The 26350-nt window shown below is 44.5% G+C and overlaps 2 protein-coding genes across 3 annotated transcripts; one reads left to right on the forward strand and one right to left on the reverse strand.

Moving 5' to 3' along the window:
- Positions 1-2037: 2037 nt before the first annotated feature.
- SMIM11 (small integral membrane protein 11) lies at positions 2038-15515 on the forward strand. Of its 2 annotated transcripts, XM_050929824.1 has the most exons (5): positions 2038-2095; positions 3183-3245; positions 7167-7278; positions 10284-10464; positions 14427-15515. In XM_050929824.1, the coding sequence occupies exons 3-4, from the start codon at positions 7258-7260 to the stop codon at positions 10449-10451; spliced, it is 189 nt and encodes a 62-aa protein (XP_050785781.1). In that variant the 5' UTR covers positions 2038-2095; positions 3183-3245; positions 7167-7257; the 3' UTR covers positions 10452-10464; positions 14427-15515. The 2 variants fall into 2 exon arrangements, with proteins under 2 accessions (XP_050785781.1, XP_050785790.1); XM_050929833.1 differs by lacking the exons at positions 2038-2095; positions 3183-3245 and having other exon boundaries at positions 7056-7278.
- A 6457-nt stretch (positions 15516-21972) lies between these two features.
- C1H21orf140 (chromosome 1 C21orf140 homolog) lies at positions 21973-22734 on the reverse strand. Its single transcript, XM_050929688.1, has one exon. It carries the CDS (start codon positions 22732-22734, stop codon positions 21973-21975), a length of 762 nt encoding a protein of 253 aa, XP_050785645.1.
- Between the last annotated feature and the right edge of the window lie 3616 nt (positions 22735-26350).

The raw sequence follows: 26350 nt of genomic DNA on the forward strand, positions 1-26350 counted from the left end.
TTTTCACAAGTGGGAATTAAATGTGTGTTGCTCATTTTTGGCTGCTAGGCTTGAAAACCTGAGGACAGATGTGCAGAAGTGCAGAATGCTCACAATGGGAGCTCTGCTCTGAATATAAAGTGCTACAGAATGCTAAGTACATTGAAAACTCAGTCCCTAGATGTCTCAGGTTTGGCATCCAAACTTAATTAGTTTCAGCACCTACAGGTCTTCACTTTGCAAGTTTGTTACCCATGGGATTCAGTGACAAAACAGCCTTCTGAAAACTACACAACACATTTAGTAGGAACAATGCATTTAGAGAAAAAAGGATTTTAAAACAACAGTTTTCACGCATGTCTGTCTGTCCTAAAATCTTACACTGTCCTGATGGTAAACTAGTCAGACCTAACTGGCTCACAGCCCAGCTTTTGCTTAGCAATGCCTGGAAGTACTTTGGTTCAGGCTTCAGGCCTTAGACTGGGCCTCTGACACAAAAATGTGTTTCAGGGCCTCATCTTACTACAAGTGCTTTAGTCTGTAGCTGAGCATGGCTTCATTGCACACACGGAAAAGGATAACCACAGGACATGAAAATCTCCTGAGAAATTAACAGTTTAGGCATTAATTTTTCCATCACTAGAAAGTCATATTCTATTTCTATTCAGGTTACTTTGCTTAAGGCCTTCTGTTTCCATTTAGCTGCCTTTTTACAGTGAGCAGCTATGTGTGTATGGAGTAACAAAAATACATCAGTGTCCAGCATGGTGAACTAGAAAGACAATACTTGTGCTATTAAAGGAATGCTGTCAGGTCAAAAATCATGGTTTGAAAATAATAATATGTCATGCAGGTCTACATGGCAAATCAACACCATTTACTATTCAAACCGAAAGAGTGTTGCTGTTTTTTTGTGTGTAACTCATTTAGGTTGGACATTGAAACTATAGAGATTATCTGTCTTGCAAAGACATTGCATAAACTCTTCAAACATGGAGGGACAAATACACTATCTGGGTCAGATCCTCAGCCGCTGTAAGGTGACTTCAGCTTTATTGCTCCTCAGCTATACTGACTTCAATGGAGTTGTGCCCATTTACACTTGCTAAGCATCTGGCCCCCATCTACCTAAACCAATAACATGTATAAAATTGTATCAGAGCAATTCTTTAAAAACATTCTTTAAAAAGAAGCAAACTGCCCACATTTCCTGGTTTCTCGTGTTCCTTGTCATGGTATCTTAGGACCTTGTTAGAAAATAAAACAGGTAGTGCATTATTGGGTGGCTCTCTCTGACTCCCATTAGCCCAAGGCTAGGAGAGAGGATCTAGCAGTTAGAACACTAGACTAGGATTCGGGCAACTTGGTTCTGTTTCCTGCTCAGCCCCAACCTTTTTTTGTGAACTTGGGCAAATTAATCTGTCCTATACTTCAGTTCCCCACATATAAAGTGAGAATAGCACTTCCCTACCTCAGAAGGGTGTTTGTAAGGATGATGTCCATTAATGAGTAAGAGGTGCTCAGACATAAAAGTTATGGGGGCCATAGAAGAATCTAGAATATGGATGGGTAGAGGGGTTCCTTGTCTTGTTTTTCAGGGACAGATAAGGTGATGAGATGGGTTTAGAACTTCAACCTAAACTACCAGGTACAGGTTAATTCCAAAGCAGATCTTAGTTAAGATTGTCTGCAAGTAACGGTCAAACTGCCATAGTGTATAGGGTTTAAAGGTCAGCCAGTACAGATTCATGTCAAAAGCATGTATCTACCTTACACAGATGCTGCATAGGCACATATGAATATGGGATGTTGTGGGTACTTTAACTCTGGATTTCTATTTTTTTCCACACCTGTAGAACAAGCTTTCCACGTATTCTACCAGGTGTCATTCTAAAAGGACAAATTCCACATTATCATTGTTAATAATATACATGGTGTTAAATGTGCCAGAATGTGCACTGTGCACGTTTGTTTTAAAGAGGTATACTGGAAAAAAGGGTTAACAGCCAGATATGTTTGTGGCATGCTGGGAGCTGTAGTTTGCCAGCTGTATGTCTTCTGGTATTTGTAGTTTGTGTCCACTTCCCCTCTGTGTGTAATGGCTGCCTGCTGCAAGGTACTGTATCAATCGGTTCTCTTTGGGAAGGTCTTATTTTTAAAATGAATCCGTGACCTAGGGGTTTTTGTAAGAGCTAGACTTTCAGCACAAAATGCAAACCTTAAACAAAGTGAGTTTCAGGTAAAGTTACGTTTCTGGGCCTGATTCCCTGTTGGTTTGCATTGTGTGTTGGCATTGCTGTCAGACACCTTACACACACGTGCAAGGCAGTTCAAAATTGGGCTTGTTTGTTTTTTTCTGGGCTATATCCATTTCCCCAGTCTGTCTCAGCAACTTTATTGGACACGTGTTGGACGTTTTGAGCCCCAAATTTTGTAAGAAACCCCACCCCAGCTCATTAAAATGGTTTGATATCATTTTAAAATTCAGTGAAAACATATTTGACTGGATGTGACCATCCCCTGCAGTACTGCAACCCAAGCCCTGATGCAGAGTTCTGGGGTATGAGAACCTGAAAATGAAGTTGGCTATGGGCTAGTCAGTTTCACTTATGTTCAGTTTCTCTGTCTCAGCTGAGTGAAGTAAATGAATAGCAGAAAGAGAATGAAGTAATTTTTTCAATACAGTAATGTTCAGTTTCCTGAGCTGCGTGTGCAATTCAGGTGCAGTGTCGGTGACAGCTGGGAGAGGACTTGCATTGGGAAGTGCCTTGTTTGGGGGTGAAGAGTCAGGGGGAGCAGAGGTAGCAGGGCCCAAGTAACAATGTCAAGGGAAGGCAGTACAATCAAGCAGTGGATTGGTAGAGGAGGAGCACTAGGGAGTGATGGGAAGCTGGTAACTGGCAGCAGGAAAGCCGGACAGGGTGCTGAGGGGTGCAAGGCAAGTGAGAAGCAATGGACATTGGTGGTGTTAAGAGGGAGGCGAGCAGGTGGAAGTAGCCCAGCAGTAGGGTGGTTGGGCTTGTAGTGAGTGCAACGGTGGTGGTGGCATTGTGGAAACCCCTCTGATCTACGTGCAGTCTGGCATGTGACTAAAATTGTGTGCTGGGGCCCCAGGGTTAACAATCTGAGTTGCTGCAGGCATTTGTAATATGATTTGAAGTCTGTCTCTTTAAATTTCCCTTTGCTCCATGTTTAATTTCCAGAGTATGGCATATATGAGGCTCTGTCGGAGAGGCTGTTAATACATCTGCTCGCTACAACTCCAGGTATGAAGATCTCAGCAGTGCTGTATATTTCTGTTATTCATTTAATTGACTGCTCTCAACTACACTAGTTCGAACCCAGAGTAACTCCACTGGCCTCAACTGAGCAACTTTTGACTTACGCCAGCGTAGCCTAGAGGAGAATCTGGGCCACTCTGTTTGAGTTATAAAAGTATCTGGATCCGACTGGCCCTTAATGATTTCATCCTGTATCATATGCATAGGCAGCAAGTTACATGGGCCTGTGGTGCCCATGCTCCACCAGTATTTAGGAACATTGGCCCAACTCCACCAATGTTTGGGTTTCCCGTGCCTGGGGGTAGCCCTGTGCTTCAGGTTGATGCGGGGTCCAGGGGTGTCTGGGGGGCTAGTGGGGGGCCTGGCGCTGGAAGCAGCAAGCAACCTGGCTCCCAGTGTTGCTTGGGGTAGGGGATGGAAGCCAGGAGGAGAGGCGGGGCAGAGGCTTGGGAAAGGGGTGGAATGGGGGTGGGGAGGGGTGGAATGGGGCCAGGTCAGTTGCTGCTGCCGGCGCCAGACCCCCTGCTAACGCCCCAGGTCCACCAGGACCCTTGAAATGTAGGGCTCCCCAAAGCGTCGGCCCCGGGGTGGTTGCCCTGGTCTGTCCTATGGACGGGACAGCTCTGCTTGGACCCGTTCTGGGCATGACCACAAATTATACAAACCCGGCACCCATGATCACATGCGCTGTTGGGGTTTTGAGGAATTGTGGGAATGGCAATCCAGGTTCAGATCCTCTCCCGCTGTGTCACACAGCAGCTTTTTGTCTGGGTTCGGAGAGCCATGTTGGGGTATCTTGGTCCCACTCTCAGAGATCCCAGCCTGACACACAGCGTAGCATCAACAAGTCAAGCCCTGTGATTGTTCCTCTGCCCAATAGCATGCTGTAAAATGTATCGATGTCTCTTTAAATATGTGAATGAGGGGAAGCTAGCAAGATCAGCAAGATAGTGAGAGATGGTCCAAAGAAGAAAACATGGTTTCTGTCCAAATGAAAGGAGGATACACATTTTTTAGTGCAGGTTATAGTCTGCTGTCACCTTACTGTAGGCGCAATCAAATACATCCTATACCTCTACCCCGATATAGTGCGACCCGATATAACACGAATTCGGATATAACATGGTAAAGCAGCACTCTGGGAGGGGTGGGGCTGTGCACTCCAGCAGATCAAAGCAAGTTCGATATAATGCAGTTTCCCCTATAATGCGGTAAGATTTTTGGGCTCCCGAGGACAGCGTTATATCAGGGTAGAGGTGTATTTTGCCCTTTTATGGTGCCTTTCGGCTCATGGCGCTTTATATACGTTAATTAAGCCTCACAACACCCCTGCCAGGTAGAACAGTATTATAAGCCCCACTATATGAGCTACGCTGCTGAGTAAAAAAAGCTATCAATAGGCCATGGGAGTTTCCCAGACAACATCACATAAGAGGCCTCATTCCCTACTGCCTTGTACCTCATCTAGTCATTTACAGCTGTGCACAGTTGATGTGAGACTGAGTGAGTGGAGGATTATGGTTTGGGAGCAGAGGTAGAGAGGAAGGATGGTGTAGTGGTTAAAGCATCAGCCTAGGCCTTGAGAGTCCTGGGTTCACTTCCCTGCTCTCCACTTTGATTCATTGTGCCTCAGTTTCCCCATCCATAAAACAGGGATAATGGTACTGCTCTGCCTTAGAGAGGTGTTGTGGGGATAAACGTGTTAAAGTTTATGAGGTACCACTATGGTGGTGGTCCTTTTACATGCATTTGCGCAGGTGTAAATGACTGTGCGACATGCAAGTCAGTGGTGAACTGAGCCCTGGAAGTCTGTGACAATGCTCAGAGTGGAGATCAGATGCTCGGTCGCTCATGTGACATAACCACAAGATCTCCTCGGAAGTCCTGACTGCAAGTGAAGGTGACCTCCTTTACACTGAGCTGGGTCTCCTTGCCATGACCGTTGTATTTATTAAGAGAATATACATTTTCAGGGGAACAAACAGCTGAGTGTAGATGTTTTTAAACTCCTATCTCTGCCTTATCTGCCTTTGAAAAAGCAAACATGAAACTTCCATTGTTTATTTGCCTGCCTCCCTTTAAGATAACATAACCTTGAGAGTACAGTATGTGAGCTTTTTTGTTTTTAAGCCAGTGATGTCAATGCTAATAAATGTTTCTTTAAAGTATGGAGCACTCAGTCCTGCCTTTCATATATACACATCCAGACTTCTTTCTTCTGCCAAGATTTACCAGGCCTGGGTCAAGATAGGGAAGCAGGAGAACCCAAGAGGCCTAAAGCAGGATTAAGGGGGGCCACTGGAGGTTGGGGACATCAGAGAGTGGATATGCAACACTGATATATAAAGGTGGCTTCAAACCAGTTCAGAACAGTGAGTAAAGCTGATGCTGTAAGTAGGAGAAATGACAGGAGGTAGGAATCTGTCTCAAGGGCACACAAAAGCCTTAAGACCACTCACTTGACTCCTCTGTCTTAGTGAGAGAAGGATCAGAAAGGCGGCAATGGTGGGCTTATTGTTATTGTTTGTATAGCTCTACAAGTGGCTAAGAAGTGGTCCCCATTCTGCAGATCACACAGTGAAACTGTTGTTATACAGAAGCTCCCCGACTTATGCAAGCGTTCCGTTCTGGAACGCCTTGTGTAAGTCGAGTTTTGCATAAGTCGGGAATGTATCTCCTACAACTACACCAAAAAAAAAAAAGTGCTTACATAACTTTTTCCATAAGTCCGGATTTCCATAAGTTAGGTTTGCGCAACCTGGGAAGCGTCTGCACAAACTTGGGACACGCATAGAGAATCAGCTCAGGGACAGGTAGAGCATGTGCAGGGAAATCTATTTAAAGTGGAACCCATGTGTCTGATGTTCTGAAACCACTGGATAAGCAGAGGTGAAAACCAAAATGCAGACTCATCCATATGTAGCTGCCTTATGTCCACTCGAGGCTCCTCAAACATTCCTCAGCTGGAGATCTCAGTGCTAGCAGCAACAGCAAGTGCCCTAGAGGATCACTGACAGTGAGTTTAACTTTCATGTTGTGTTTGCCATAGGAAGACTTATGTATAGTGTTTTTTCAAAATCCAGAAGCATATTTTCACTTCCCCCAGATGATACTAAAGACGAGCAGTGTTTCTCAAACTGAGGTCACCGCTTGTGTAGGGAAAGCCACTGGTGAGCTGGGCCAGTTTGTTTACCTCCCCATCCGCAGGTCCAGCCGATTGCCGCTCCCATTGGCTGCGAATCGCTGCTCCTGGCCAATGGGAGCTGCTGGAAGTGGTGGCCAGTATCTCCCTTGGCCCACGCCCCTTCCAGCAGCTCCCATTGGCCCGGAGCAGCGAACCACGGCTAGCGGGAGCCGCGATCGGCTGGACCTGTGGACGGGGCAGGTAACCACACCAGCCCGGCCCACCAGGGGCTTTCCCTACATAAGTGCAACCCCAGTTTGAGAAACACTGGACAAGAGCAATCGAAGCAGTGGGGATTCAAGCTCAGAGCAGGGCCGGTGGGATTAAAACCGCAGCCTTGGCTTTGGTGGGTTTGTTTTCCTAAAACATCTCATGGGGATACTTCCTTTGCACACACGTCATGCTTATTAAAGCAGCCAGCGTTGCATTTATAGTTGAACAGCTGCAGGGATTTGCTGTGTCTGGAAGGGATGGGCCCCCTCCATACAAACAAATGACACCTGTTCTAGGCCTGTCAACCTTCAGCTCTGTGTAAGGCTCCAAATGGCCATTGTACCTGTCACTCAACCAGCTACAAAATAATCCGCTCCCTGTGACGTGGTTACTGAATGTTCCTAGAGTATTGTAGCAGTAGGCTCGGTGTGCTTGTCAGAGACCTGCAGCTAGGACATGTCAAATGCAGACAGACTGGCTCATTTCTTTCTTTATTTTTATTTCCTCAGATGAATCCGCCTCCACTAGTTTCTTATAAATCTGACAAACGTTGCTGGGCTTAGACTGTGGTGTGACCCGTGACATCGTCAGAGATCCAAGATGGTGGAATTTAATTGGAGGGTGAGGAGACTTTTGTTATTAAAGCCTGGAGGGCCGGGGGAGTGTTAAAGAGGAGTGTGTTAAGGTAGAGTTGGGGATGTTGAGTTGGAGCGTGTGTGTCTTTGTTTGGAATAAACGCCATGTTCATGTGTAAGGGGATTTAACCACAGCTCTCTCCCCATGGAATCTGGAGACTTACTATTGTATTTCCTACCATATATATTCAGTGCCTTGCAAGTTGACTTTGCTGTGTGCATATGAATAAGGACTTTGCTATGGGCCTCAGAGTACTATAGGCAGACTCTGTCTTGCTTCTCCAAAAACACACTCCGCGTGGCATTTGGCTCTGCTTATCTTACTTTCTGCCTAGTCTCCTTTTCATGGCTGTGCTGTAGCTCAGTTGCTGTGTTGTATATACCACTCATCCCTGTGTTGCTGCGCGGTATCCCTGATGCCGATATACCACTTAGCAAGCAGCACACCAGACGCAATGAAGCGGCAGCCAGCACATCCCTCGCTCGCGCCGCTTCCTGCAGCTCCCATTGGCCTGGGACAGCGAACTGCGGCCAGTGGGAGCCGCGATCGGCCGAACCTGCCAATGTGGCAGGTAAACAAACTGGCCTGGCCTGCCAGGGTGCTTACCCTGGCGAGCTGCGTGCCAGAGGTTGCCGATCCCTGGGCTAGGCACTAGGTCAACTGGGACTTACATTTTTCTACTCAATTCTGTTTGCTTTCCCCATACTCCCATATTTATGTGTGTGCTTAAAGCTGAGCATATGCGTAATCTTTGCAGGATCCTGGCCTTGGTTTGGTTTCCTCTGAAGAATTTAATATTGGTCTATATCAGAGACACTATCAAATATCTTCTATCCTGAATCGAGCAGACATCCTCCCACCTACCTATGCCCTGCTTACATTAGAAAAACAACCCATTTACTGAGAACATGGGTTGTTTCACTAAAAGGGTGCGGAACATAGTTTCCGTTTGTCTGCCCTTGCAATTAAGTTCAACACTCATAGTTTACAACCATTCTAGTGTAAGCAGGGCCCCAGCGAACCCGTCTCACCATACTGTAATGGATATTTATCACCTCATTGACTTGTGATGGTGCCTAGAGCTTGGTTAAGAATATACATAGACTGTCAAGGTTGGAAGGGACCTCAGGAGGTCATCTAGTCCAACCCCCTGCAGGACTGATCCCCAACTAAATCCCCAAATGGCCCCCTCAAGGGTTGAGTTCACAACCCTGGGTTTAGCAGACCAATGCTCAAACCACTGAGCTATCCCTCCCCAATAAATAAATAACAAATAGTTTATTCTGCAAGTTTTTCTGTGTGCAAATTGTCTGCAAACAGATCTGTTTTCTCAGATTCAGCATTACTCAGAATGATTGGCCAGATAGCTTTTGTGACTGATGTGTGGCCTGAAATTTATTCACAAGCAGCACATTGTGAAATATTCATTATGAAATGTCTGAGCTCTTTTGGCTGGACACAGAGGTCATTGCAACCTGGGGAAGCAACTCAACATAAAAATGGGAGATGAGCCAGTTGGATTTTTTTTTTCATTCACAACTCTGTATTTTACTCACAGAAAAGCAGTTAACCCCCGAAAATAAAATAATAATAAAATAAAAAAATCAGTATGAAACACAGGGATTCCACAGATCAACATTCATTATCCACCCCTGGGCAACAAAAACAGCCTTATCCCAGGAAACCTACAACTTCCTGTTTCTGGATCAGCTGCTTTTATAGCCCCTCCCTGGAGCTCTGTGTGGGCCAGAGTTGGGATGAACTCAGGGTTATCTGATCTCTGCACCCAGTCTCATGGTGTATTTCCGTGCTCTGAGTGGATGAGATACTTTTTTTCAAGACGCAGCACTCCCTTTTTGGATTCCGACATCTGCACAGGTATTCACTGAAACAACCGTCATTCCTCCATCCCCCCCTCCTACAGAGCCTGGCAGCCACTGCTGCATGCCTTCAAGATTATGGCTTTGAGTGAACAAGGAAAAGAGCCAACTAGAGCCCTCACAACCCCCCAGTATTGGTGGGGCCTGGTCACAATCCAAGACAGTGTCCTTATTTCAGAGGAAGATGATGTCTCTGATTTGTCAGACATTGGCCTACATCTCCTAAGCTACAATTCTTGGCTCAGCTCTGGCTCTTTTGGTCTCGTACATGAATACCTTATGCTATTCCTGTTTTGTTTCCATCTTGCAATTGCAACAAACTAACACATAAAGATCTTGGTCTGGAGCCAGTATTACCATTGCCTGATTTGCTCATCTTTGATAATATTCTGTAGCTACCTGTTGTCAGGTCCAGGTAAGATGGTCATCAGCATGGCTAGCAGGCTCCATGTAAGAGGAGCACATTTGGGCTGTTGTGTAACTCAGGCAAAGAGGTGCCAGGAGGAGTTTTGATATTTAATGGTTCTAGAGTTATCATCCACCGTAATCCCTCTTTTCCAGTTGATGATTCTTCAGAAACCTGGGGTGAAATCCTGACTTCATTGAAGTCAATGGCAAAACTGAGTACATAAACTTCTAGGAAGGCCAAAAATCTTCAGCACTGCCCAGGAAAGGAACTTTGATCATGCCTAATGTGTGAGACAAGTGTAGGAATCAGGTGAATCCTCACAATTACTACTCCAAGTTTGCTTTCTGCAAATCTCTTGCAACATTCACTTAAAATTTGCCCTTCAAACAAACCATCTTGCCAGTAAACTAATTCATGGAAGAGCAAACACAGAAGGAGGTGTGAATACAGGCAAAGCAAATTCGTTTACAAATTGAGAAAAATGGAGGGAAATATTTTGCAGTCTGCACCTGAACTCTGATCCACATGGCCTGAAATTTCCCATGGGAAGAATGCATGCACTGCATTGCCATAGCATGAACAAAATCTGAATAATACAGCTTCCATCGGGAAGTTGATTGTATGCCATAGATGTGCTTTAAATGTTCCAGTTGCTCAAGTGTTGTAGAAACTCTGTTGAAATATATTGTTCTATATTTCAGGCTTTGGAGAATTTTCCACTGCTGATGTACATTTTGGCAGCTAAAACATTAATTCTTTGCTTGGCATTTGCTGGAGTAAAAATATACCAGAGTAAAAAAATTGAACAAAAAATGAAAAAAGAACGTGAGGCAAAGCTGAAAAAGGAAGCAGAGAAGAAGGAAGACTGAAGAATCTTACACGGTATAGAATTACTGGCTCAGTTGGTGTGCAATATACTGTTATAGCTCATTGTTATGTTTTGGTTCTGATCTAGTTGGATTCAGGCATTATCTCACTCATCACCACTTGTCGTCAAACAAAAATATTTCCTGTGGTACTTCAGCACATGCATGTATGCTAAGCGGTTCAATCCTCTAGCACTAACACAATTATCACCAGAAAAGTCACACTGCAGTGCATGACCTTTAAGAGATTCTCTTTCTGCTATGTATCTACCTAAGTTTTTATACCATGCTCAGCGCCTGTGGGATCTGAGCACCAGAAGACAAGTTTAATTTGAGCTCAATTCAGGGGTAACTGGGTGAAAATTCTGCAGTCTGTGTTATACATGAAGTCAGGCTACATGATCTAATGGTCCCTTCTGGCCTTTAAAAAAATCTAAGACTTTAAAGAAAACTCAAATCTCTCACATAGTTTTAAGTGTGTTACAGGACGAAAGTAATTTATCTGGAAGAGCAAAACTGTATCTCAAGGAGTTCTTTCAGATGGATATATCATGCAAGGTGGATATATCACTACACAGCAGGCTGTGCACTTTACTGGTATAAATGGGCTGTGAGCAGTGCTCAGTGCTTAGAGGTGTTGCATACCCTTGCCTTAGACTGGCTTAAGAGAGAGCTGAGCATGCTCAGCATCTGACTGAGCCCATAGCATGGAGAATTATAGTCGTGCCAGTATAATGTACACCATCTAGGATGTGGTACCCAGAAAAGTGTTGTCTAGTGATTTGCGCATAAGACTGCAGGGGGGATCAAGAGACAAGGGTTGTATTCTCTGCTCTGCCACTTGTTTGCTATGTGACTTTGGACAAGTCACTTTCTTGCTCTGTGCCTTAATTTCTGTATCAGTAAAATGAGGCTAATACGACTTCCATACACTTTACTTCTTTGTAAATGTAAAGTGTTATTGCAGGACTCCTGTTGCATTTTTAAATTAAGCATCGCCCCATGTAAGAAATCAATTTAGATTTTTAAAAGTGTTGGGCCCAAGTCATGTCACCATTATTCTTCTTCTGGAACTCCTTCTTGAGTGAATGGGAGTTATGCATAATAGCTGGTGGCAGCGTATAGCCCTAAGAATAAGTTGTGAGAATGCAGTGGTTGTCTATATGCCAAGTTGCTTCACCACTTTAGGTGCAGCTTCAGCTGTGATTTTAAACTGATTTAGTTAACTGGTACACAAGGCTCCATAGACACTCCTAATTCAGTTTAAACCAGACTTATTGCAGTTTGGCCCAAGCTGATTAGGAACAGGTTTAAGGCAAATAGAAATAAACTACTCTTAAACTGAAATAAGAGTTTCCCTGCAGGGATTTGCAATGCTTTAACTAAACCTGTTCAACTAAACTGGTGCAAGCTGTAGACAAGGCCTAAGGAAAACAGCAAAGGGCAGGTAGAAAAGTTTCCATGAGACACATTCATTCAGTATGATTCTGCATGTGAATCAAAGCACTAAAATGGTAGCTGTCACTAGCAGACAGGGAGACTCCCTTTGATCCAAATATCCAGACCACAGCATGGCAGCATGACGCCATGCACCACAGGGAGGGTCATTGTTAGCTGAGACAGGAAGATAGAGAGGAAAATGTTTTGAATTTCTTCTATGTATAGTCCTTTGATTTGACGTCTGGGAAGGATTAATTTATGAACTAGGAAGGTAGGAAAGAACTATGTTGTTTCTCTATCATGTTTCAATAACTGTTTTATTAAAACTCTGCTAGTCTCGGGATAAGATTTCAAAAATAAATATCCAGTGCTGGTGTGTGTGTGAGAGAAGAAGTATTAAGGAGCCCTCTCCTTCCATTCAAGCCACTGGGACACAGCACTAGGGAGGTGTGGGAAAGTCTGGCTGTCACTATGGCCTGTATCTGCAAGGGAAAATGGTTTCCTGCCTAAGGGCTATACCCTGACCCTCCATTAGCTAGTGTTCAGATTGTGGTCAGTAGCACTCCGCTACTTTTATGACCCTGCCTGTGTACCATCACTGGTCTGCCATGAATTCGGGCCGGAAGCATTCTTGGCGCAAAGGTTATACCTGCCAGTGTTGGAGATTTTCCCCCTAAAAGGCATAGTTTGGTCCTGACGTGTTTTGGGTCTGATTTATACTGCCTGTCATCTTAGACTGTAAACATTGGAGCAGATCCTCCATTTGGCACTGTACAGCAATGAGCATGTTTTGCGTGTTTAACAAGTAATAAAAATTCTGCTGGATAGAGAGAGAGGTTAAACCAAAGTAGATACATCCCTGCTCCTGCCTGGCATCCTGTTTCATGTGGAGCCCTTCCCTGATGTTATCCTCTGAGAGAGCCATGCTGTCATGAAGCATGGGGAGGCCCAGGGAGTACTGAGGAGATGGGCTTCCACAAGAACACCTTGGCTATCCGAAGGTGTCCCCAAATCCTCAGGATCTCCTCAGCTATTGGGACACTCATGGATTGGAGGATCAATCTCTTCTTCATTTACATGGGGAATGGTGGCAGCAGGAGGAACCCTCCAACCCAAAGGATGTTCTAACACAGGAACATAAGAGTGGCCGTACTAGGTCACACCAATGGTCCCTCTAACCCAGTATCCTGTCTTCTGACAGGGCTGGTGACAGATGCTTCAGAGAACAGAACAGGGTAGTTACTGAGTGATCCATCCCCTGTTTTCTAGTGCCAGCTTCTGGCAGTCAGGGGCTTAGGGTCACCCAGAGCATGGGGTTGCATCCTTGACCATCTTGGCTAATGGACATTGATGACCTATCCTCCATGAACTGAACTTAATTCTTTTTTCGAAAGTAGTTATCCTTTTAGCCTTCACAGTCTCCCTTGGCAATGAGTTCCACAGGCTGACTATGTGCTGTGTGAAGAAGTACTTCCAAATGTTCGTTTTAAACCTGCTGTCTGTTAATTTCATTGGGTGACACCTGGTGCTTGTGTTATGTGAAGGGGTAAATAACACTTCCCTATTCACTTTCTCCCCACCGCTTTGTGCAATCAACATAGTGTTAAGGCTGCAGAGCTTTGTGTTCGGTCATGGCTTGCCACATGAGAAGGCTGATTTAGACCAGTGGTTCTCAATCTTTTTGGGCTCAGCGCCCATTTATAAGTGTTTATGGCTTCTCACAACCCAGTAAATACTCTGAGGGTAAAGGGTCTGGGGCAGAGCCGGAAGTGCCCAGGGCAAGCAAACATATTTACACCCCCTACCAGGGGTGATATGTGGGGAATCACGTGCCTCCCCAGATTTTTTGGTTGCACTCCCTCCCTCAACCCAGATAGCCTGGATGGTCTATTGAGGTTCATTGGGGGTGGAGGTGGTGTGCCCTCCCTGAGCCCCATTGCATGGAGTTGATCCCATCGAGCCCCACCTGGCATCGCTGGCCTGAGCCACCCGTGAGGCTTTCCGCTCTGGGCAGTTGCCCCTCTCACCCTGCCCTGGTTATGGTCCTGCCCTGAGGTGGTTTCAGGTGGATCCTGCCCAGCACTCATCCCATAGTGGCAGCTCCTGTGCTGTGGGGATGACTGGGCTTTGCTCTTGGCTCTGGGCATTGCAAACTCCGGGGTTGCAGCACCAATCAGGTTTGGCCCAGCTCCCGTGACTGGACCAACTTTGTGTGAGTGGAGTTGTGACCTGGCTCGTGGGGTTGCAGTACCTCTCACTCAAATTTGGCCTACCCGGACTCCCGTAGTCATGACAGCTGGGCCAAACCTGAGTGGCACTGGGACCCCAGAGGTTGCAGTGTCTGAAGCAGGGAGGCGCGCCCAGCCAGCCCTGTGGGATAGGAGACACAGGAGCTGCCATGTGCCCCTTTGAAACATTCTGGTGACCCAGTTTGGGGGCCCAACTCAGGGGCTGAGAAACCCTGATTTAGACCATATGTTGTTGTAAGCGTATCATGTTTTCTGTTCTCACTAATTTAATCATTGTTTTTCTCTGCAGATTTCCTGACGTTTCCTGCTCATGTGGATACCTTTCCCAGGAGGGTGAAGACTTCCCTTCAATTGAACGATGTGTCTGAGAAATAAACCGTCCCCAAGCAGCATTCACTTAAACTGCATATTGACTTTTTATACATGTTTTAAGAATATCCATCCTCTATTTATTCAGTAAAGGTTCCTCAGTAGGAGTGGCCTGGGTCTCTGCTTACCAGAAATGCTGCACTTAAGGCAAGTGATGTAAAAGAGGCTGTTCTTAAAATCAGCTGTGGAGTGCAGAAAGACAATCACTTCTAACGAGAAAATCCATCACAGGTGCTACAAGCTGGTGGCGCTTGCAGGAGGCAGATAATAGAAAGCCCCACACTCTCCTTGCTCCTTTCTCAAGGCAACCAGCATCAGCTGCAGAGGAGAGCATAGGGCATGCCTAGTCCCTCCCCTGGACCCAGAAGAACCAGTCCAATAGAACAAAGGCAGCAGTACCTCCTCATCCTGTCCCATGGCTGCGGGGGGTGAGGAAGCCGGGGGTAGCTGGTTTTTCCATCCCTCTACCTCTGATTCTGCTGCCAGAGCCGGAGTCCCTGCATGCATGCTCTGTAACTCAAAGGCTGGCCACTTGAATTCCTTGTGCTTTAGCTCTGCCCTGAAATTAAGCAACCCAACCATAACCAAACATGCAATACCTTAGCAAAAGGATGGCGTGGGTGTGTGTTCGTGTTCCCCGAAATGTCAGAGGCCTGCTGGTGTCTGTTTTTCAAGTCTTAATGGATCATGGTTTTAAAGAGCTTCTCCATAACCATGAGGGCTGAAAGTTACTTTTCCAAGAAAGCTGAGAGTTTCATATAGTCACTGACTCCAGCAGCTGGGGCTTTAAGAAAAACACCAAATACTGTGAGACTCCTGATAAAAATCAGTAACATTTGTGAATTATGGACTGCTTGAATAGAGTAAGTGTGGCTTGACCCAGCAATGCTACGCTGGGGCTTTTTATTTAATACTCTTGCTTTTTTTTAATACAAAGTGAAAGTGAATTAAAAAGGGTTCCAGCTGGAACTGTGTCAGACATGTTCAATAAAGAGAATGGAATTACCCACTCTGGAATTTGGCCTGAACAATGGTGTTAACAGCCTGGTTTTAGTGTCATCGGTTTTTTAAAAAAACCTTGAGTGGTTAGGGCCTCAGCTTTAGGTTTCTCCTGAAAAGCAGTGTCCCTTAATATTGTAGAAAGTTACATCTTCTCTGACCACAATACTCAGGGATGGGCCATTGCAGTCCCAAGAGGTTTCTGGTGTTTATACTTATTTAGAAGGAGACTGTGCAGCTAAAATGCCATATCTCCAGAAAAATCACAGGCTCATACTTCCATGGTTGATCCTTGCCTACCAGGGGACTGGTTCAATAATACAGCTAATATAGTGCACCAGACTGGGATTTGGGAGACCTGAGTGCTGTTCCTAGTTCTGCTGAAGTCATTCAGGTGCTTCAATATCTTTGAGGATCTTTACCTCAGTTCCCCCATCTGTAAAACAAGGATAAATGATACTGATCTCTTTTGTAAATCACTTTGAGATCTATTGATGAAAAGTGCTATACAAGAACTAGGTATTATTACTTCCAGCAACAAATCATCCAAGTACTGAGCAGCCCTGCTTAGTTTATGAGAGCAGAACCCAAGGAATGTGGCCATATTTTTCTCAATATATCGTATATACTCGTTCATTAGCCCGTTCGTTTATAAGCCAACCACCCAAGATAGGTAAAAATAGCAAAAACTTTATGACCCTTTCGTAAGCTGACCCTATATTTCTGGGGTTGGCAGACTTTGGCTCCTAGCCTTTAGGGGCTCCATGACTGCAGACGCTCCAGGTAAACAAAAATGACACTGTATTAGATAGTCAATTCAATGATTCCATAGAGTTTAAATTCATCAAATTTTGGTGTAGACCCATCTATAAGCTAACCCCCGCTCTTTGATGCGTCACTTTTTTACCAAAAATATTCAGCTTATGAACAAGTATATACGGTAGCTATCCAACAGCAAATTCTAACTCTTTTACATGAATAGTCTGCAGTTGTCGGAGTATTCATACTCCATAAAGCTAGAAACCTTATAGGGCATTTTATGAAAAGTTTGTTTGTTGCAGACTTAAATAATTAGGCATATTCTGGTCTCTGATGCCATATGGCTCTTTTCCTGTTTGAATCTGAGACAATATCCACTGCAAACATTGCTATAACCAACCAGTAGCAACATCAAAGGCTGTATGTCACACCTGTCATGAGGCTAAAATCAAGTCTATAAACTGCTTGGAGATTCTCAGATAAATAGGACTGTAGTAGTTGCAAATTATTTATAATTGTTACTTTTCATTGATCATAAGAATGATAGCATGGGCTTCATTTTTTAACATCTGTGTCTCTTGTTTTTTAATGCTTTTTCTTGACGTTTGATACTCCTCCCCTTTTTCTGCTTAGGGTGACCAGACAGCAAATCTGAAAAATTGGGACAGGGAGTGGGGAGGAATAGGAGTCTACATAAGAAAAAGACCCAAAAATCAGAACTGTCCCTATAAAATCAGGACATCTGGTCACCCTATTTCTACTCATGTTGCCTTTTTTCACCTTTTTTTTTTTTCAGTTCACCATGTTTGTCTTTTAAAACTCTTTTTTGTATTCTGCTCTATGCTCTCCTTTTATATATAAATTGCTCCCCCTTTGCTTCTCCATTCTGATCCCTCATAGCTTTCTCTTCCTAATTCCTGGTGACTGCCCTCCAGTCCATCCCCTCCACCCTAGCAATCAAATGCAATTGTCAAGATCCAGTCTGAACTGAGAAGTACAACATGGGCTTTGGAGGTGGGTGCTTACCCATTTCACATTGCGTTAGAAGCAGGGTGGAGTAAAATGTGCTGATAGCTGCACGTACTGACCCACTTTGAAGCTGATCCTTATTTAAAATTGTATTGCCCATTTTTTGTGTCAAACTGGTAGGATTAGCTAAGCATCTCTGTAATCCTAGGGCCAGCACAGACAGGAAGGGCTCCAGAAGTAGCTAGGGAAGCAGCACCTTGCAACATGCTCAAGCAGCCACCTATGGCCAACGTATAGAGTGTGGCATTAATGGATTCCAAGAGAGTACCACAAAATAAGCTCTGTCATAATGTTGAGCCATTGTAGAGCACAGGAAAATGATGAATTCCAGAGGACTCCTACAAAAAATCTAGTGCTGTCCTATTGCTGGAGAAAACTGGAAATGTATTTCTATTTCTTATGTTTGCACATGGTTCATAGAGTAATTTACATCATTCTCACCTGTTCTTAACATAAGAGAGCTTAAACCCAGGCAGACTATCCAGAAGCTAGATTCTAATGCCCAAAAGTAAGCATGTAAAAATAAATTGGGCTTAAAATTAAGAGGTAAAAACGTGATCCACTCCCCTTTCTCCCAATTCTGCCCTAATGACCTACTAAACTTCCATGCATAAAGTTCTTGGGCATATTGGTAAACAAAGAACTAGGAAATTTGGAAGTGATCTAGTCATTACATGCCTGCTCCACGAACTGGAGCAAATAAAGTTTTCATTGAGAGGGTGCTCATTGAAAAAGTGTTTCCACTTCAGAACCAATTAGCCAGTGAGATAGTAATTTCAATGGGTTCCTTGGGTTTCTTTCAGTTAATACATAGGTCCATGTAATTTAAAGCTATTTGCATTCCTGCTTGCCTTGGGCACCTGCTATGGCTCTTTCATCAGTATTAGAATTTGCATCCGCCTCTCATCTGACCTCTAACCTTTATTCAAAGTTACTTGAATTACTTTATCCTACTTGTGCAGTCTAATCACACAAAGAGAGATGGGGACAGGAATTAAGATATATGCTTTGATAATAGGTAATGTTCAACTGTATTGGACTATACAATATTACAAGGGCTGGTACTCGTGAGACTATACTGAAATCACAGCAACTAAAAACCATATAAAGAATTTATAACACTCATCCACGCTAGTTTAAATGCCCTCTGCTGGGAATTGGGTGCATGTTATTTGTTAATATCCTATTATTAAAAATGGTTAGTCATAGAAAATGCTAATTATTCTAAATTACCAGCCCAGTCAAGAACTATATTATTATGTATTATTTGTATACTATACTGCCTAAGGAGTCCTAGTCATGGACCAGAATCCCATTGTGCTAAGTGCTGTCCCAAAGAGCTATATTAGCCACGTGGTTTTTCATCATCTTAAAGGATTGCAAAATCCTGTAGAGAATAGATTGCAATTTCTCTAAGGTATGCAAAAGAACTTAAGGTGGATGTGACAGGTTTAGTCACAGAGGCCCCCCCCTTGGGACAGTCACCTGATGTAATGAAACTACCTCTGAGCCCATTTTCTCTGATGGCCTGGGACTCCAGAACCCTGCCATGTTGAGCCAGACACACTAGCCTGCTGCAACACAGACCCAAGGTCTAAACCATGCCCCCAAAGTTGCAGACTTAATTGAAAACAACTAAGCAAGTATTCCTGTCTCCAGCACCCAGACACCCAGCTCCCAATGGGATCCAAACCCCAAATAAATCCATTTTACTCTGTCTAAAGCTTAGAGAGATATGCCCAGCTGTTTGCTCCCCAGGTATTAATCACTTACTCTAGGTTAATAAAAAAAAGTGATTTCATTAAGTATAAAAAGTAGGATTTAGGTGGTTTCAAGTAATAGCAGACAGAAAAAAGTAAGTCACCAAGCAAAAGAAAGCAAAAACACACAAGTCTAGGCCTAATACATTAAGAAACTGAATACAGGTAAATCTCACCCTCAGAGATGTCTCAATAAGCTTCTCTCACAGCCTAGGCGCCTTCCTAGTCTAGGCCCAATCCTTCCCCTGGTACAGTTCTTGTTAGTTCCAGCTCAGGTGGTAACTAGGGATTTTCTCATGACTTCGCCCCCCCTTTGTTCTGTTGCACCCCCTCTTATAGCTTTGGCACAAGGCGGAAATCTTTTGTCTCTCTGGATCCCCACCCCTCCTTCTAAATGGAAAAGCACCAGGTTTAAGATGGATTCCAGTTCAGGTGAAATGATCACATGTCACTGTAAGACCTTATTCTTCATTACCCACAGGCTGGCCCACACATCCACAAGAAGGCTTGCAGGTAAATAAACCATCTACAACCAATTGTCCTAGTCAATGAGAGCCGTCAAATCACCATTACTGGCCCACACTTGGCATAATTACAATAGGACCCCAGAGTTATATTTCATATTCCTAGTTTCAGATACAAGAATGATACATTAATACAAATAGGATGAACACACTCAGTAGATTAGGAGTACTTGTGGTGGTGATACCTTACAAGAGGCCTTTTGCATGAAGCATATTTCAGTTACGTTATATTTACACTCATTAGCATTTTTCCATAAAATGTATGGAGTGCAATGTCACAATGGATAAGCTCCTGCCTGTGTTAAGCTTTTAAAAGTTACTGTGTTACTAAGACATAAATTGCTTCGAGAGGAAGGTCTTATTTCTGAGATTGATGACAATGAAGAATCTCATGCGATAGGGGAAGATTCTCTCTTGCTTATCTAAGGGCCTTTACTCACACTGAGTAGTGCCTGACTCTGCAGATAGTCCCATTGACTTATGGGGGGATGGCTCAATGTGAGTAAAAGGTGTCTCAATCTGTTCCTAAAGAAAAACACAACTGTGCAAAGGGGAGGCACATAAGCTAAGTAGGGAGGCACTGTATTGGTGAAGCAGTCCAGCACTTTGTTTTGTTCTAGTGTTTGTTTCAGATTCTGATCTTACTTCTGCCATAGTAAATCCAGAGTAATGCAGTGGATTTATTTTGGATTTATCCTGGTCTAATCCAGATCAGATAGTTTTATTCTTGTGTATAGTGTAGTATTATTGTTTAAATGGTCAAGAAAGACATTCCAAAAATGTGCTGTATATCATCCAGTTTGTTAATGAAATAATTAATACTGTGCTGGCTATGCAATTATTGTCCTTCATCACTCTAAAGACACACTGGGCCACATTCTCTTCTCAGATTGGTTTTCACACCAATTTAACTCCGTTGACTTGAGAGGAGCTACTTCAAATTCACACCAGTGCAAAATCAGAATCAGGCCCACAGTATTTGAACAATAAAAGCTTGTCGTCTCATACTTTTTTTACTCCTTCAGTATCATATGCCCATACTTGGGCCATTTCCACTTACAGCATTTAGTCTGTCATGGTCACTTCCCCCTCCAAACTCCCACCCCCCCAAAAGAGCAGCAGTTTATAGTAATTGGACACGAAGCTAAGAAAAGACACACTTTTAGGCATATATTCACACGGTACTAGAAAATATACGGTAGGGAAATGATACTGCTCTGATTCCACCGTCATCCCCCAAGGGATGCACTAGATTTCCTAATTAAGTAATTTACTTTTCCACCTCTAATTTCTATAATATATTATGCGGTTTCCACACATGGAAAAAATTGCCTGGATTTTCAGTGCATCAGTCAAGCCATTAGAATAAAAATGGCCAAGCATCATGTGATCCAAATGTGTTTTTTTGTGTTAAAGTTTTATCATTTTCTGTGTAAGAGGCACATGGGAAAGGTATACAAAATAATGAATGGTGTAGAGAAGGCAAATCATGCACACTTATTTACAAGACCATGGGAACATTCAGTGAAATGGAAAAGGCAACACAGGTTAATTTTGATATGAAGAAATACTTCTTTAAACAAGTCAGACTTAACCTATGCAACAAGGCGCTCAGTCTGAGAACTTAGTAGGATTCAAAAAAGGATTAAGTGTTTAAATGGATAAGAAAAGCACATTGCTACGTTAGGTTGAGTGCGCTATTTTATCCAAAGGGATATAAACCAATCACTAATAGACAGGAGTTAGACACAAACTTTCCTCCTTGGCAGGTTATTCCATAATTGACCTCTATGGGGTTTCTTGTATCTTTCTCTGAAACATCTGGTGCTGACCATTATCAGATACTAGTCTGAAGTGGTGTGCCAATACCTATGTTTTATGTTAAAGTCAACTGTAACTTGAATTCTTCTGGCTTGTTTTCCCTGTTGAGCATTTCCACCTCAGATGTTCTTTACTCATTAGTAGATCTCCCAAGTGGGTCAGAGATGGACCTGAGCTGCAAAATTCAGATACAGATCAGGACCCAACTCAAACTCTGGGGTTTGATTTGGTGAAGGAAAGAAGCCATAAAATTCAGAGCCAGATCAGCATCCAAACTTGTCCCAAAAATCAAGCTGTTTGGATTCTGGGTTTTGGTTTGGGCCCATCTCGGTGATTAAGGGAATTAAGTCTATCCAACCCAGCATTTATACACCATTTCCCACCCTAGTCCTGGACCACATAAAGAGATTACAATTCAGATTAACCTGATGTTTGTTATTAACACCATTGTTGATGTTTCTGTTTTAGGGTGGCCTCTAAGGAGGGAAGTGGCTCAACAAAGCTGGTACACTGGCTAATAGATCTTTTAGTTTATTTATTTTTAAATCAAAGAGATTTTTGCAGGAGGAAACCTTCAAGCAAATGTATCAAGGTAGTAGTTCTCCCATCTCCGCACTTTGTTAGTCGCCATCTTCCATTTGCCTGGGGTCATCTTCTCTAGTCCTTTCTCAACCAAGTCACTGAAAAGTATACACCTGTAGGAATACGTTCTCTCAATGGACCTCAGACAAAACTCCTTCCTGTTGTTAATAATAAACCACTTCAAAGAAGACCACGCAACATCCATAGGGTGGAGACAGTTGTAGGGCAAAGGCACAGAGAGAAGCTCATGGCCATTGGCTTTAGCAATTAGAGGGCAGCACTCAATGCTGGACATGTAAATGACTGATGGGACCTGTGGGTGACTTATCTTCTCCTGAGCAGTGGGTTCTTTTGTCTGCAGCACACTAGGCTGCCTTTTCTCTCTCACTACAATGATGCATTTCCCATAGAACTTGTTCAGAGAATCGCAGAATTCCTGAAAGATGTCTTCATCCTGCTTCATGGGCAGTTCATCTCTTAGCAACACTCTGTATCTCCAAGGCACCCAACCTTGATTGCTTGCAGCATGAATGAGTGTCCATGTTGGCCAATTCAGGCTGTCTTCCCGCAATATCTTTTCCCCTGTTATGAGAGATTCTGAAATATCAGTTTCTCCTAAGAAGATGGTGTTGAGACCATTAAACTGCAGAGTTCTCAGAGCTTTTAAATACTTCAGGCACTGCTTCCTCGCAGCAGTGTCAAAGGAACTCCTGTGGATGATATGCTTTAAAAGAGGATTTACAAAGCGATACATGTTGCTTTCCCCAGCACTTTGAAGTTCACAGAAGGTTCTGATGATACAGGGTAGAAAAGTGATGATCTCATAATGGCTGTCATTACATTGGTGTTATTCAGTAGCATCATAACAAACAGTGCATGGTGTTAGCATTTTCAGATGGCTGATCAAAATTCAGAGAGATCTCAGGAAATAATAGCTCTGTCAGGCTAATTAAACTATAGTTGTGCAGCAAGCTGTAAAGGACCCCCTCTCCCTGCCTACCTCCCTGTGTTTATTAACATAACCTGTCCCAGCTTAGTGTGGCATTTGCCCCCTGTGGTGGTAACTAGGCCACACAGAGATTGATGAGCCTGTTACAACCTTGGCTAGGGTAGGTCTTTTAGCTCAAGCCATGCAGGCAGGCCTGGATTACAATCTAGAGGTCCAAGGTTTAATCTTCGCTGTCAATGGTCAACCAGGGGTGCGCTGTTACAACAATTTGAAAAAGAGAAGGTTTTGGAGTGAGGTGTTACCACAGCCACTGGCGGAACACACCTGCCAAAGTGGCAGTAAGAGTCCTCTGGCCTATCCCTGATGTTGTTGAAGGGCAGGGCAAGTAGAAGGCTGCTAGGGGTGGGATTCACCAGGGGGATTTAGATGCCTAACTGCCACTTTAGATGATTACGTCCAATATTTAGAAGCCACTGGCATTCAGAATCTCCCTGATCAGCTGCCACCTAACCCTGCCAGCGCTTAAGGCTCTGTCTATACCACAAAAAGCCACCCACAGCCATGAGTCTCAGAGCCCAGCTCAATTAACTTGGGCTCATGCTATGGGGCTAAAAATAACCTGGTAGATGCCCTGGCTTGGGTTGGAGCTTCGGCTCTGAGACATGGTGAGGGGGGAAGGTCTGAGAGACAAGGCTTCAGCCCAAGCCTGACAATCTACACAGCTAGTTTTACTCACATAGTGTGAGCATGAGTCAATTATCCCAGGCCCTGAGATTCACTGTCTTGGGGTTGGGTCTTTTTACTGCAAAGAGGTATCCTAAGTTTCCACTGTTAAAGTGCCTGTAGTATCTAAAATTCAGCAGCTGAGCCTGAGCACAGCTGCCTAAGTGCAGACACTGCCCAGCAGTGTGGTGCTAACTCAAGACTAAGCCCCAGAGGGATTCACAAACTAGGGATCCCTCCTACCAGCACTTAAATCCTCCTTGTGAATCTAGCCCTGCTCTCACCCAGGGAAACAAGACAAAGTGGGGAATGATGGGAGGGAGAAATTAAGGCTAGTTTGGGGATGGAGGTCATGTGGGGATGGCATGTTGGTGGATCTCCTTCATCTCCCTCACTCCTGAAGACTGGCGTGTATGTGGTTGGGGGAACGGGATGAAGAAAGTTTTTGCATGGGGGTCTGAAAATGGGTGAGGTATATTTCAAGACTTAATTTCTTACCAACTTTCCCCCTACCTTTAGGGGTACAGACAGGTTTGCTTCTGCTGTAAAAATCTGGAAATGCTAACCTCAGGATTGCTAAATTGCTCACCCTTAACCTGTATCTACTTGCCAGGCATGAAACTTTGGCAGATTATCAATTTTCTAGGCTGGATTACACAATTACATTCTCTGGCACAAACTCTTCAGTCTCTGAATATTGCATGCATGTTCTTGCCCTCTCTGAACAGAGCATACCCTACGACCCACAAAATCATTTCTGTAAAATTCCTCTCCTTGCCACCTCCGTTCCCCAAGTGGATATTTACTGCCTTTTTTTTGAACCAGCTGGAGAGAATTCTGAGTCCAAAATACATGTGAAGAGAGGGCAGGAACTCCATCTCCAGTGACTAATGCAGCTGACCCGTCGCCCGGGTTTTGAAGCTGGCTCTGCTTGCAAAGGCTAATGAGTGATCCTGCCATTCGTTGTAGCCTTGTTAAACAAAGAATGCAAAACTAGCAATTTGGAGATATAATCTGTCTGCAACTCCCTCAGCTGAAAAGTGATGGAAGATATAGATTATGCATACATGGGAAAATGTTAGATGAACCTACAATGCGTACCCATCATACGAGACTAGATCACAAGTCAACGCTTATGTATATTTATTAGCAGAGTATAAGCTTTCAGTGTTAGGCCCCAATCCTACATAGACATACATGGGGTTAACTCTACGCACTAATAGGGTGACCAGGTGTCCAGTTTTGGACCGGAACACCTGGACAAAAAGAGATCCTGGCAGCTCTGGGCAGCACTGCTGGCTGGGCCATTGACTATCCAGTTGGCAGCATCATTGCACCATGCAGTGGGGCTGGCAGACTCCCTGATAGCCTCCGTGCCAAGCGGCTCCCAGGTCAGGAAGCAGCTGGCACGTCCAGCTCCTAGCCTTAGGGGCAGGCGGGAGGTTCGCATGTTGCCCTGCCCCCCCCCCCCCACTTGCAAGTGCAGCTCCCATTGGCTGGGTCAGGGCAGGGAAGGAAATAGTGTGAGCACGTCGCATGAGCACTCAGCAGGTGGCTGTTAGGAGGCTGCATGGCATGTGACTCTCCTGCTGCTGCCCGGCCCTCTTCTTGCACGGCTGGGCTCAAGCTTCAGTGCTTGCCCTGTGGCGAACTGCGGTCTGTCTGTCACCCAGTCGCCGGCACCCATGAGTTTGAGGTATATGTATCTCCATCTCTGAGTGCTGGGAGTGGGGCTGCATCCCCATCCCCTGTCACTGCATCCCTTCCCATCCCAACCCCCCCCCCCCGTACCCTCATCCCTCTGGCTGCATCCCTCCCCTTCCCATCCAGTCCTGCCCCCAGCACCTACCCTTCCCAGCCCTGTACCCCTTACAACTCTCTCCCACCCATCCTCTCCACCTCCCAGAGCCACCACCCCCATGTCCCTCAACCCCCACAGCCCTGCATCCCATTCACCTCCATATACTGCTGCACTCCCATTATGTCCCTATACACCTCTGTGCCCCGAACATCCTCATGCACCTGTAGCCTTCTGCCTCCCCCTGCATCCCCATCCACCCCACATTCCCCTCACACTCCCTCCTCTCTCCTTCTCTGCCCCCTCTGGTGATGGCTCTGAAGGTGTTGCCAATCACTTTCCCCACTTCCTGGTAGCAGTGGGAATTTCTTGCAATGAAGTCAGGGATTTGGCAATTCTCTCCACGCCTGTGGGTCTTCTGTTCTCCCTACCATCCTCATCCCTGCAGCTTCTTACTTGCCTCCATTTGCTGGCACAATGGAGATGTGGCATGTGGGGGTGAACATTTCCCCTGTGTGGAACCAGTAGCCCCAGGTCTCCTGAACTGACAAATCCCCAAGCTTTTGTGGAGCAGGAGTTACACCTGTGGTTGGTGTCAGTGTTCAACTAGTGCCAAGAGCAATTTCTACATCTTACAGAGGAGTTCCAGAAACATAATTACAACCTTGTCATATACATTGACAACAACATCAGCAGTGTTTGATGTAAATATCTCTTTGCTCTCTGCCCTTAAGAAGCCTTGGCAGCATGAAATGAACTGAAATGGTGACTGCTCCAAGTTCATTTGTGTTTTAGAGTCAATGAACCAGATTCTCACTTCACTTTAAAAGATGTTGAATTGCACTGATATGTCAGTGAAGTTACATCTGTATAAAACTGGTGTGAGATGAGAAACAGGCC

This window comes from Gopherus flavomarginatus, chromosome 1, assembly GCF_025201925.1.
Source record: "Gopherus flavomarginatus isolate rGopFla2 chromosome 1, rGopFla2.mat.asm, whole genome shotgun sequence".
In the NCBI taxonomy this organism is placed as follows: domain Eukaryota; kingdom Metazoa; phylum Chordata; order Testudines; family Testudinidae; genus Gopherus; species Gopherus flavomarginatus.